This window comes from Bos grunniens, chromosome 11, assembly GCF_055505025.1.
Source record: "Bos grunniens cultivar Pamir isolate PY7600 chromosome 11, Bosgru_T2T1.0, whole genome shotgun sequence".
NCBI lineage: Eukaryota > Metazoa > Chordata > Mammalia > Artiodactyla > Bovidae > Bos > Bos grunniens.
Genome location: NC_141175.1, coordinates 14,054,055 through 14,068,040, shown reverse-complemented (window position 1 = coordinate 14,068,040; position 13,986 = coordinate 14,054,055). Strand labels below are relative to the sequence as shown.

The 13,986-nt window shown below is 39.2% G+C and overlaps 1 protein-coding gene across 1 annotated transcript; it reads left to right on the top strand.

Annotated features, from left to right (window-relative positions):
• Positions 1 to 12,677: 12,677 nt before the first annotated feature.
• Positions 12,678 to 13,610, top strand: LOC147362593 (olfactory receptor 1L1-like). The gene has a single exon (XM_086325376.1). The coding sequence runs from the start codon at positions 12,678 to 12,680 to the stop codon at positions 13,608 to 13,610; it is 933 nt and encodes a 310-aa protein (XP_086181502.1).
• Positions 13,611 to 13,986: the final 376 nt, after the last annotated feature.

The following is a 13,986-nucleotide window of genomic DNA, read 5'->3' as shown; positions in this document are numbered from 1 at the left end:
AGGTTATTGATATTTCTCCCAGCAACCTTGATTCCAGTTTGTGTTTCTTCCAATGCAGCGTTTCTCACGATGTACTCTGCATATAAGTCAAATAAACAGGGTGACAATATACAGCCTTGACGTACTCCTTTTCCTATTTGGAACCAGTCTGTTGTTCCATGTCCAGTTCTAACTGTTGCTTCCTGACCTGCATATAGGTTTCTCAAGTGGCAGGTCAGGTGGTCTGGTATTCCCATCTCTTTCAGAATTTTCCACAGTTTCTTGTGATCCACAGAGTCAAAGGCTTTGGCATAGTCAATAAAGCAGAAATAGATGTTTTTCTGGAACTCTCTTGCTTTTTCCATGATCCAGCGGATGTTGGCAGTTTGATCTCTGGTTCCTCTGCCTTTTCTAAAACCAGCTTGAACATCAGGAAGTTCATGGTTCACATATTGCTGAAGCCTGGCTTGGAGAATTTTAAGCATTACTTTACTAGCATGTGAGATGAGTGCAATTGTGCAGTAGTTTGAGCATTCTTTGGCATTGCCTTTCTTTGGGATTGGAATGAAAACTGACCTTTTCCAGTCCTGCGGCCACTGCTGAGTTTTCCAAATTTGCTGGCATATTGAGTGCAGCACTTCCACAACATCATCTTTCAGGATTTGGAATAGCTCAATTGGAATTCTATCACCTCCACTAGCTTTGTTTGTAATGATGCTTTCTAAGGCCCACTTGACTTCACATTCCAGGATGTCTGGCTCTAGGTCAGTGATCACACCATCGTGATTATCTGGGTCATGAAGATCTTTTTTGTACAGTTCTTCTGTGTATTCTTGCCATCTCTTCTTAATATCTTCTGCTTCTGTTAGGTCCATACCATTTCTGTCCTTTATCGAGCCCATCTTTGCATGAAATGTTCCTTTGGAATCTCTGATTTTCTTGAAGAAATCTCTAGTCTTTCCCATTCTGTTGTTGTCCTCTATTTCTTTGCATTGATTGCTGAAGAAGGCTTTCTTATCTCTTCTTGCTATTCTTTGGAACTCTGCATTCAGATGTTTATATCTTTCCTTTTCTCCTTTGCTTTTCACTTCTCTTCTTTTCACAGCTATTTGTAAGGCCTCCCCAGACAGCCATTTTGCTTTTTTGCATTTCTTTTCCATGGGGATGGTCTTGATCCCTGTCTCCTGTACAATGTCACGAACCTCATTCCATAGCTCATCAGGCATTCTATCTATCAGATCTAGGCCCTTAAATCTATTTCTCACTTCCACTGTATAATCATAAGGGATTTGATTTAGGTCATACCTGAATGGTCTAGTGATTTTCCCTACTTTCTTCAATTTAAGTCTGAATTTGGCAATAAGAAGTTCATGGTCTGAGCCACAGTCAGCTCCTGGTCTTGTTTTTGCTGACTGTATAGAGCTTCTCCATCTTTGGCTGCAGAGTATAATCAATCTGATTTCGGTGTTGACCATCTGGTGATGTCCATGTATAGAGTCTTCTCTTGTGTTGTTGGAAGAGGGTGTTTGCTATGACCAGTGCATTTTCTTGGCAAAATTCTATTAGTCTTTGCCCTGCTTCATTCTGTATTCCAAGGCCAAATTTGCCTGTTACTCCAGGTGTTTCTTGACTTACTACTTTTGCATTCCAGTCCCCTATAATGAAAAGGACATCTTTTTGGGGTGTTAGTTCTAAAAGGTCTTGTAGGTCTTCATAGAACCATTTAACTTCAGCTTCTTCAGCATTACTGGTTGGGGCATAGACTTGGATTACTGTGATATTGAATGGTTTGCCTTGGAAACGAACAGAGATCATTCTTGTTGGGGGCCAGCGTGAGGCACTCCGCCCGTGGCAAAGGTCATGAGGTAGGAGGCTCAACATACGCAAAGGCGGAATCGAGCCTCAGGAGTCCCCCTGGAAATTCTCAAGCATCTACCCCCATAACCAGAGCCTGCCTACTTTACTACTTTGTGCTCTCACCTACACCTCTGACTTTACGGGGGGGGCTGTCCCCCACCACCTCTTTTGGAGAAGGAGTTAACTTAGAGCTCCAGTTAATAATAATTCCTGGGTGTGATAGGAGTGTTTCAACCTACAAACTCCTCTGAAGGTTCTCTAGCCTGCCTGACAGGCTTGTCCAGCCACATGTGGTTGCTCACAGCCTCCCAACTGTGAGAGGCACGAGATGCTTTAAACCTTCTAAAAACAGGTTCTTTAGAGAAGTTAGAAAAATATTAGTATAAGTATAGTGGGCTAATTAGAAATTGTATTGGTGAAGGGTTTTTCATTTGTTGAGCCAATGTTTACTGCTAAGTCTCCACATACCCTGCCCTTATACACAGTAATGAATATATAGAAGAAATAAGTATTAACCTTTGATATTAATCACGTTGGACCTTAGGCTAAGTAAATTCTTTCCTTAATTAAAACCCACTACACCCTCACCCTATAGGAATGTAACTTTATTTGGGTGGCATCTGTTTTAAGAATAATCACCCCTGGAGAAATAAGTGTCCTGGTTGACTGACTGCTGTCACAAGGAGAGGGTCATAAATTGTCAGCAGGCCCCCCTGGCCAGAAGATGATGTAACACCACTAAGACCTCTGTGTACATTTGTATGAAGCACCTGACTTTAATAAAAGTCAGGACTGCTGTCCCTGAGTGACTTTTGTATAACATCTCAGTGTATAAAAACAGACCCTGGAAAATAAAGAATTGGGATCAGTTCCTCGAAATACTGGTCTCCCCATGTCTCTCTCTCTCAAACTCTGGCTGAGTCTCCATCTGGAGCGCAGAGCCCACCATGCTTACTAATTATGCCTGGGCTTCTAAGATCCGACCAGGGATGCCTCAGTGTCTCCACTCCTTCAGGAGAACGGAAGGACGCCTGCGGCCTACGTAAGTGGTGCAAGCTTCTTGTCTTGAAGTTTTATTGGTTTCCTGCGTAAACCAAGCTACTCAGCCTCTTTTCTCCACTGAATTTTCCTGCTGAGCTATCCTCATTCGACTACTCTTTATATCTCTAATTAATATCTAATTAAAGCCAGTGTATTCGCTGATGCTGTCCCCACTTCGAACTCCCTGGATCAGCTGGGGCTGGACCTCGGCACATTCTGTCATTTTTGAGATTGCATCCAAGTACTGCATTGCAGACTCTTTTGTTCACCATGATGGCTACTCCATTTCTTCTGAGGGATTCCTGCCCACAGTAGTAGATATAATGGTCATCTGAGTTAAATTCACCCATTCCAGTCCATTTCAGTTCGCTGATTCCTAGAATGTCTACATTCACTCTTGCCATCTCTTGTTTGACCACTTCCAATTTGCCTTGATTCATGGACCTGACATTCCAGGTTCCTATGCAATATTGCTCTTTACAGCATTGGACCTTGCTTCTATCACCAGTCACATCCACAACTGGGTATTGTTTTTGCTTTGGCTCCATCCCTTCATTCTTTCTGGAGTTATTTCTCCACTGATCTCCAGTAGCATATTGGGCACCTACTCGAGACAAATAGAAGTAACTATATTTCTGAGATATACCACTTACAAACTTTGTGCATTTGCAGTTATTAACACTTCTTAACTCTAGTCTGGGCTTCCCTGATAGTTCAATTGGTAAAGAATCTGCCTGCAATGCAGGAGCCCTCAGTTTGATTCCTGAGTTAGGAAGATCCACTGGAGAAGGGATAGGATACCCACTCCAGTATTCTTGGGTTTCCCTTGTGGTTCAGCTGGTAAGGAATCCAAAAATATAGGAAATTCACAAAACCTAGTAGCAAAACCCCAAAATAACTCAATTTTTAAATTGGCAAGAAATTTGAATAAGCATTTCTTCAAAGAATGGGCTTCCCTGATAGCTCAGCTGGTAAAGAATCTGCCTGCAATGCAGGAAACCTGGGTTAGATCCCTAGGTTTGAAGATCCCTTGAAGAAGGGAAAGGCTACCCACTCCAGTATTCTGGCCTGGAGAATTGCATGGACTACAGCCTACGGGGTCACAAAGAGTCAGACACAACTGAGCGACTTTCACTTTACTTCACTAAATCTAGTCTATTTATGTAGAAAGTGCTGCTACTGCTGCTAAGTCATTTCAGTCATGTCCAACTCTGTGTGACCCCACAGACAGCAGCCCATCAGGCTCCCCAATGCCTGGGATTCTCCAGGCAAGAACACTGGAGTGGGTTGCCATTTCCTTCTCCAATGCATGAAAGTGAAAAGTGAAAGTGAAGTCGCTCAGTCGTGTCCGGCCCTCAGCGACCCCATGGACTGCAGCCTACCAGGCTCCTCTGTCCATGGGATTTTCCAGGCAAGAGTACTGGAGTGGGGTGCCATTGCCTTCTCTGTAGAAAGTGCTAATAACACCCAATTTTTAAGTAAGTGATTGCTTTAAAGATTGAAATATTATATATAAAGTTCTGATTATAGAGATTGTCATGTAGTAAAAAGCTCAAATAATAATTGTTCTTGTTGCTGCCACCACCACCACTGCTACAATCACTGTGGGTGTTACACAACCAAAGTGAATTCAGGTTTTCCATGCTGGTAGGATGTACTTTGAAAACCTCAGTTCCTCCATTTGATTTTGTGCTCCTGGAAGGACAGGGCTGTGGTTAATTCACCTCTGTATCCAGTGTCTAGCATGGTATCTGGCACAAAACAAGTACTCAAAAAAGAGTGGCTGGGTAAATGACCAGCCAGTGAGAATCCTTCTCTCATTCACCCTGGTTCCCTACACCCTCCCCCCCCTCAAAAAAAAATGCCCTATCTTGCCTGTCATTCTCCAACAGAGTATTTACCAAGAGTAAATATTGATGGGACTAAGGAATTTTTTTCTCATTACTTCCTCTGCCTTCACAAAGAATTAGTTAACTCATTCTCCAATCTTATTACTAAGTTACTTAAACATCCATAATCCATAAGAAAGAGGAATCAGTGTATTATTGAAGCTTTTATAATAATAAAATACACAGTCACACACTTTCATGGTGCTTTAATCTTTTTCATGTAAGTGAGACAGAACAGACACAATGCCCACTTGATTAAATCATTAGAGTCGGGGACTCAGGACTGGGCTTTGATCTCTGGCAGCAAGCAACGTACAGGACTCTGGAGGCCCCTTTTTAGAAGCCTAACTAATGAAATTCCAGAGCTTGTATTCATATATTTATTTCTAATGGCAATTACAACAAAATAAGATAAAAATGAGGTCACCCAATTTTGATGTTTTTAAGTAATTCTACATACCATTAAAATGGCTTGTCCCAATGTAAGCATGAAATAATTGCCCAACATCTTTAATAATATGGCTGTTGAACAATTTAAGTTTAAAGACTGAACTATTGGAATTGAAACACATTTTATAAAATAAGTCCTTAATGTCAACTTTTTTTAAGTCATTCAAATTTTGATTTAGCATTAAGAAAGCAATTTAGAGTGACAGAAATTAATTCACAACTTTTACTCTTCTGAACCTATTAGTAAAAAAGGTATTTCCTAGTTTACACATTCCAATTTAAAGAAAAAGGGAAATAATTATAAGAATTTTAATTTGTTATGAGTTAATTTTTGTTACCATTTCTAATATTTATTTATTTCATTTGAGAGTCAACTAGAAAATTTTATGTTGAAATTGAAAGTGTTTTTCAGTATCTTCCATAAATAAAGATAAAACCAGATGCTATTTTCTGTGATTTCAGAAATAACTAGATTGGATACTATTTAATGTGGATTTATGTAATAGTGCAATCCATACCTACCTTCCACTAAAAGTTGTCGATTGACCTTCATTACAATTGATTTTATATGATTGATTACTAGAAAGTTTAATTAAGCACCTGGTTTTATCTGAAACTAGTATAAAGATTTGAAATTATTAATATCATTTTGTCATATAAAAATCCCTATCTGCATTTACAGTATTGGTAAAATTAAAAACCAGGAAGATTTAAGTTCAGAACCGTACTTGAATTTAAGACCCCACTGATAATGCCACTATTATTGATGTAGTTTCACTTAAATAACACATCATATGTCTTTTAATTAGTCCTTTTATTTTAAATGTATCTACAATACTTGGCTTAAATTTAGTTTGTATCTGTGTTGAAGTTTTAAAGTTAAAACTGTATATTAGTATATTTATTAAGGCTTATCGGAGAAGGCAATGGCACCCCACTCCAGTACTCTTGCCTGGAAAATCCCATGGATGGAGGAGCCTGGTAGGCTGCAGTCCATGGGGTCGCTGGGAGTCGGTCGCGACTGAGCGACTTCATTTTCACTTTTCACTTTCCACTTTCATGCATTGGAGAAGGAAATGGCAACCCACTCCAGTATTCTTGCCTGGAGAATCCCAGGGACAGGGGAGCCTGGTGGGCTGCCGTCTATGGGGTCGCACAGAGTCGGACACGACTGAAGCGACTTAGCAGCAGCAGCAGCAGCATTAAGGCTTATAGTTTTCTGTTCATTCATATGATGCTGATACAACAAAACATGTTAACCCAGGGATTCCAAGAGAATTTTTTCATTTGAAAGGAATTTGTATATTGCGTAAGTTTGATGACTACTGTTTTAGATGATTTACCAAAAAGTGATCCAAAAGTGACCATCAGTATATTAATGTATATTGCTTAAATCCCTGGGGACTGGAAAGATATCAGGGGCTAATATACATTTCTTCTTTCCTCAAGTTGTAGAACATGCTATATAGCTTGTGATCACCATGCAGAAGTCAAAAACTTGCTCCAAGTGAAAATTACACTCGGTGTCCATTACACTAGGCTGTAATTTCCACAAACTGGGACTCACTTTGAGTCCAGCATTCCTGTGGTCAAAACAGCCAGAAAGAAACTCAGAACTCGGGCAAGCTAGAGGAGACTGATCATCAGGTCTGTGAAGGATGGGTGCTGGAGAAGAGTTGGTTGATGACATGTTGTAAGTTGACCAAGGTGAAAAAGGAACATATCTCTCAAGGACAGAAAAGGCTCTGTGAGAGGATAATAATAACATTGAAACTGAAGCTCCAATACTTTGGCCACTTGATGCAAAGAGCTGACTCATTGGAAAAAATCCTGGTAAAAACTGAAGGCAAAAGGAAAAGAGAGTGGCAGAGAATGAGACGGTTATATAGTATCACCAACTCAATGGACATGAATCTCAGCAAACTCCAGGAGATATTGGAGGACAGAGGAGCCTGTCTGCTGTAGTCTATGGGGTCACAAAAAGTTGGATATGACTTAGCAAATAAACCACCAGAATAATAACAAAATACTGGTTAATATGTTGAGTATTGATTATGTGACAGACACCATGCTAAACCGTTACGTATTTTGTTCATTTTGTACTCACAATAGCACTTTGGGGTTAGTACTATGAAAGGTAGCTTAGTGTTTAGGCTAATAGACTGGGAACTTTTAACCCCACCTCTATCCCTTACCAACTATGTGATCTTGGGCAAATGTTCTAACCTATACAGACTTCAGTTTTCTCAACAGTAAATGAGGGTAATAACAGTTCATACCTCATGAAGTCATTAATTAGTAATCAATGAGATTATGTAAAGTGCTTAAAACAAGTCCTTAATCACAGGAAGCAGTACCTAAGAATTCTTATTCCTGTTGAAATACTTCAAAAGTAGATAATTGAGGTTCTCCACAGTCTTCACAGACATTCAGAACTGGACCTAAATTTAAAATCTCCACTATTAGTGCCACCATTTTCATTTGGTTTCATTTAAACAACATCATATCAATAACCTCAGATATGCAGATGGCAGAAAGTGAAGAGGAGCTAAAAAGCCACTTGATGAAAGTGAAAGAGGAGAGTTAAAAAGTTGGCTTAAAGCTCAGCATTCAGAAAATGATGGCATCTGGTCCCATCACTTCATGGGAAATAGATGGGGAAACAGTGGGAAGAGTATCAGAGTTTATTTTTGGGGGCTCCAAAATCACTGCAGATGGTGACTGCAGCCATGAAATTAAAAGACGCTTACTCCTTGGAAGGAATGTTATGACCAAACTAGATAGCATATTGAAAAACAGAGACATCACTTTGCCAACAAAGGTTCGTCTAGTCAAAGCTATGGTTTTTCCAGTAATCATGTATGGATGTGAGAGTTGGACTGTGAAGAACGCTGAGCACTGAAGAATTGATGCTCTTTAACTGTGGTGTTGGAGAAGACTCTTGAGAGTCCCTTGGACTGCAAGGAGATCCAACCAGTCCATCCTAAAGGAGATCAGCCCTGGGTGTTCCTTGGAAGGAATGATGCTAAAGCTGAAACTCCAATACTTTGGCCACCTCATGTGAAGAGTTGACTCATTGGAAAAGACTCTGATGCTGGGAGGGATTGGGGGCAGGAGGAGAAGGGGACGACAGAGGATGACATGGCTGGATGGCATCACCGACTCTATGGACGTGAGTTTGAGTGAACTCTGGGAGATGGTGATGGACAGGGAGGCCTGGCATGCTGCAATTCATGGGGTCACAAAGAGTTGGACATGACTGAGTGACTGAACTGAACTGAACTGAACTGAAACACCGTATGTCTTTTAATGCGTGTTCTTATTTGAAATGTGTCTACAACTCTTGGTTTGAATTTAATTTGTAGCTCCATTAAAATTGTAGAGTTAAAATAATATGCTAATAAATTTACTAATAAACTTACTATTAATTATTTCTTTACTCTTTGCTATATAAATAAATGTCTTTGTTAAATTTTAACAATTCAGTTCTTAGCATATCTGAAACCAGACCTATCTTCTTAACCACCAACTTTAGCTCTTTCCTATGACTGTGCTAAGTGAAGTTGTAAGAACATATTTCTCCAATTTCCCAATCTTTCTCTTACTAATTTGTAAAGGAATCTATTCTTGTTAAATATAAAGACTTGGTCGTAAGGACATTATTCAACTTACTCATGCTCAAGATACTCTTGGAAATTAGGGAAAAAGCAGCTCTCATTTATCTGAAAACCTACTTACTTCGACTATGGACTAAATGATTCACTCATCTTGACATTTTGTTTTCAATTTTATTGAAGTATAGTCAGTTTACAATGTTGTGTTAATTTCTGCTGTACAGAAATTTGACTCAGTTATAAACATATATTTTTCATATTCCTTTTCATTATGGTTTATCACAGGAAATTGAATATAGTTTCCTGTGTTCTACAGTAGGACCTTATTGTTCATTCTTGTATTTTTTTAAATTGATAACCTATTATGTGGAGGGATGAGCTTCCCTGGTGGCTCAGCTGGTAAAGAATCCACCTACAATGCAGGAGACCTGGGTTTGGTCCCTGGGTTGGGAAGATCCCCTGGAGAAGGGAACAGCTACCACTCCAGTATTCTGGCCTGGAGAATTCCATGGACTGTATAACTCATGGGGTCACAAAGAGTTGGACATGACTGAGTGACTTTCACTTTCACTTACGTGTAAAGCATTCTGATGAGTATTAAGGATATACCAGTGAAAAATAATGAATTGTACCCCTAATAGATCCTCCATTCTAGTGAGGATTAAAGATCAAACATAATGTCAAGTGTCATGTAATTAAAAGAGAAGTACAGTTACAAATGAGGGGAGTTTCATTGGCATTATTCTACATCATTGGAAGGACTAATGTTGAAGCTGAAACTCCAGTACTTTGGCCACCTGATGTGAAGAGCTGGCTCATTTGAAAAGACCCTGATGTTGGGAAAGATTGAAGGCAGGAGGAGAAGGGGAGGACAAAGGATGAGACAGTTAGATGGCATCACTGATTCAATGGACATGAGTTTGGGTAAACTCTGGGAGTTGGTGATGGACAGGGAGGCCTGGTGTGCTGCGGTTCATGGGGTCGCAAAGAGTCAGACACGACTGAGCGACTGAACTGAACTGAACATATGGATGTTTGAAACTATAAAAAGGAAGAGGTTCATTCCTGCCTCCCAGTTTGGAGACAGTATGCTGATACTAGCTCAAAACGTCAGTCTGAATCCAATTTCTCCATTAAATCATTATCTTCCACATGGGAATTCAGTGTCCTGCTAGTTCAAGAATATTCCTTTTCTCTCTGCTCTAACCAGACAAGGTCAATTTCTTGGGGTTCTGACAATGTTTTTGTTCTGAAATTCCACCAAATTCCTTATATATCTTACAACTATATCCTTCCTGGAAATACATCCTCAGAGAAGGTACCAATCCCTCTTATCTTCCATAAAATCTCTTCATCTTTCCAAGTCCTCCACTGCTTTTCACTTTTATCTCCTAGGCTAATTGTTTCGAAAACACTGAAGAAACTTTTTCAGCTCTTTTTGTATATAAAGTACAATAGGGGATCAGGAAGGAACATGTAACTGTAACTTGAGCTTCCGAGAGCTCAGACTGTAAAGAATCTGCTGGCAATGTGGGAGACCCAGGTTTGATTCCCGGGTCAGGAATATCCCCTGGAGAAGGAAATGGCAACCCACTCCAGTATTCTTGACTGGGAAGTCTCCTGCACAGAGGAGCCTTGTGGGCAACAGTCCACGGGGTCACAAAGAGTTGATTATGACTGAGCAACTAACATTTTCACTTTCAACTTTAACTTAAATACATAAATGTGAGATAGCTAGATATATATAGCATTTTCTTTTTCTATTCATCCATCAACGGACATTTAGTTTGTTTCCACATTTTGGCTATTGTAAATAAATCTGAAATGAACATGAAATGTTCATTTGTGATGAGTCATCTCAGAGATTTTGATTTCTTTTCCTTTGGCCATATACTCAGAAATGAGATTGTTCAATCTTTTTAAGGGACTTGCATGCTGTTTTTCATAAAGACTATATCAATTTACATTCCCACCAGAAGTGTTTTGGGTTCCTTTCTCTCCACATCCTCACCAACACTAGCTGTCATTTGTCTTTTGGATAGTAGCCATTCTAATAAGCATGAGGTAATATTTCATTGTGCTTGTTACCTGCATTTCACTGATGATTATTGTAGTGGAGAGCTTCTACTTGTTGTCTATTTGGATGTCTTCTTTGGAGAAATGCCTATTCAAATCTCTTGCCAATTTAAAAACTGGGTTATCTGGGGGTTCTACCACTAGGTTCTGTGAGTTTCTTACATTTTTTGGATATTAATTCCTTATCAGATATGGCTGAAAATGCTTTCTCTCATTCCATAAATTGCCTTTCATGTTGTCGATTGTTTCCTTTTCCAGAAAAGTACAGGCATGCCAAGAATTTTCAGAAACATGGGCACAGACAGGGCTACTTGGAGAAGAAGGCATGAAATATTCACTTGGTTCCTTAGAGGAATACCTTACTTTCTCAAATATAATTGAGAAAAATGACTGCCTTTTACTTGTTTTCCAAATTGAACTCCAGGGACTTGAAGACAGGGCACAGGACAAAGGCACGGAGCTTGTCACTATAGTTCATCAGATGGGAAGAGCCCTGCAGATACCCACAAAGGAATCACTCAGATTCAAGAAGTGTTTCTTAATGATCAGGTAAGGGCGTCTGCATCTATGGCTGATGTAGTTCTAGGGACAAATTCACACTTAAAAATAAATAATTTGCACATATACAGACAACAATGTTAGAATCCACAAAGTGGAGGCCTAGCATACAGTAAAAAATATAAAATAAAGAAGTTCTCCGTCCATGTCACGCTGGATCTGTGTCTCTGTTTCCATCTTCTCTTCTCAAATAATAACTTGCTGAGGCAGGAAGGATATATGTACAACAGTAATGGGAAAGAAAAGCTTGTATGATAATATCAGAATTCAGCATCCAAAGTCCAGGATGAGTGATGGAGGAATCACACAAAGTACAGATAATTCAAAAATGGACAAGTAATTACCCAGAAAAATTTGTCCACTAAAATTTCTAAACAAAGACTTTTTCCTGTGCCCCAAACTCTGTCCAAGCCCTACTACAATGAACCATGTTTGGCAGAAACCAACAAAATTCTGTAATGCAATTATCCTTCCATTAAAAAATAATTTTTTTATGTTAAAATATCTATTTATTTATGCAATGGTGATAGTCAGTGATGATTTTTTTTGCATATTTCCAACTCTAATTTTTTTATGTTCCCTAATTCTTTTTTTTTTAGATTTTATAATTTTTTTTTTTACTTTACAATATTGTATTGGTTTTGCCATACACCATGGCAGATGCATGTTGATGTATGGCAAAAAATAATTTTTTTTTAAAGAGTGAACTCTAAGGTAAACTATGGGCTTTGGGTGATTATGGTATGTCCATGTAGATTCATCCTTGTTAAAAATGTTTCACTCTAGTGAGTGATGTTGATAATGCACAAGGTGATGAATGTGTGGGAGTAGGGAATATATGGGAAATCTCTGTATCTCCCTCTCAATTTTGTTATAAACCTAAAACTGCTCTAAAAAATATGATTACTGAAGAATGCAGATGTTAAAAAAGGAATTCTCTATCTCTGTCCATTTCTCTCTCTGGTCTTACTACCCCTCTTACAACCCTATTTTCCCAATGTCTCTAAGTAGCTCAGAAACTAAAAAGGAGGTGGAAAAATACATTTCACTCTGAATTCTCCACATTATTGGAGGAAAGAAACATCACAGGTAAATACTGTACTTACCATATCTCAGTGAGGATAAAGCTTAAATGTACTAGGAAAATGCATGCTTCAGATAAAAGGAGAATCTATTAATTTATATTTTACTTCTCTTTAGCAAAATTAAAACCATGAGATGGGACAACATATCAAGTCCTTCTGAGTTTATCCTACTGGGGCTCTCCTCTAGGCCTGAGGACCAGAAGCCTCTATTTGTCCTCTTTGTTACTATCTACCTGGTCACTCTGATGGGAAACCTGATCATTATCCTGGCCATCTATTCAGATATTCATTTACAGACCCCCATGTACTTCTTTCTGAAAAGCCTGTCCTTTGTTGATATTTGCTACACAACAGTTATTATTCCAAAGATGCTGATAAACTTCTTATCAGAGGCAAAGACCATCCTCTATAGTGAGTGCATGACCCAGGCATACTTCTGCCTCTCCTTTGGAAATGTAGATAGTTATGTCCTAGGGGCCATGGCCATTGACCGCTACGTGGCCATATGCAAACCCTTTCATTACATCACCATCATGAGCTATAAATGTTGTGTCCTTCTACTGATAATCTCCCTCACCATCCCATTTCTTCATTCACTCCTTCATGTCCACTTGCTGAATCAACTCACCTTCTGTGCCTCCAACATTATCCATCATTTCTTCTGTGAACTCAAGGCAATGCTGAAGTTGTCCTGCTCATCTACATATATCAATGAGATAGTGATAAAGACAGAAGGACTGTCTGTGGTGATGGCCCCCTTTATGTGCATCATTATCTCTTATCTGAGGATTCTCACCACTGTTCTGAAGATCCCTTCAACTGCTGGGAAGTACAAGGCCTTCTCTACCTGTGGTTCCCACCTCACCGTGGTGAGCCTGTTTTATGGGAGCATCAGCTATGTCTATCTCCAACCTCTGAACAGCTACACCGTCAAGGATCGGATAGCAACAGTTATCTACACTATGTTAACTTCCATGTTGAACCCTTTCATCTACAGTCTGAGAAACAAAGATTTGAAACAGGGTTTGGGGAAACTGATAGGTAGGATAAAGTCACAATGACATGGGTTTTATGCTAAGTCTTGGGCAATTCTGCAGATTCACTATTGCCTGATTGCAAGTTCTTGGTGTTTGTGATCAACTGAGAAATATTAGTAAAGGTGCTTCGTGAATGATGGGAAAATATTAACTGAATATAATGTTTCCCCTGACATTTCCTACATTGAACCCAATGATATCCATCATTGTTGCTGTTTAGTGGCTAAGTCATGTCTGACTCTTTAGATTATTATATAGGAAAACATCAAAGTATGTGATAGTTTAACAGTATTTTGAACTATACTGAGGTAGGGAAATTAATGAATACATACATTGTTTATGATGGAAAATTGATACAAGGTCTTTGAAATGAAATTTGTCAATATATATAAAGTACACC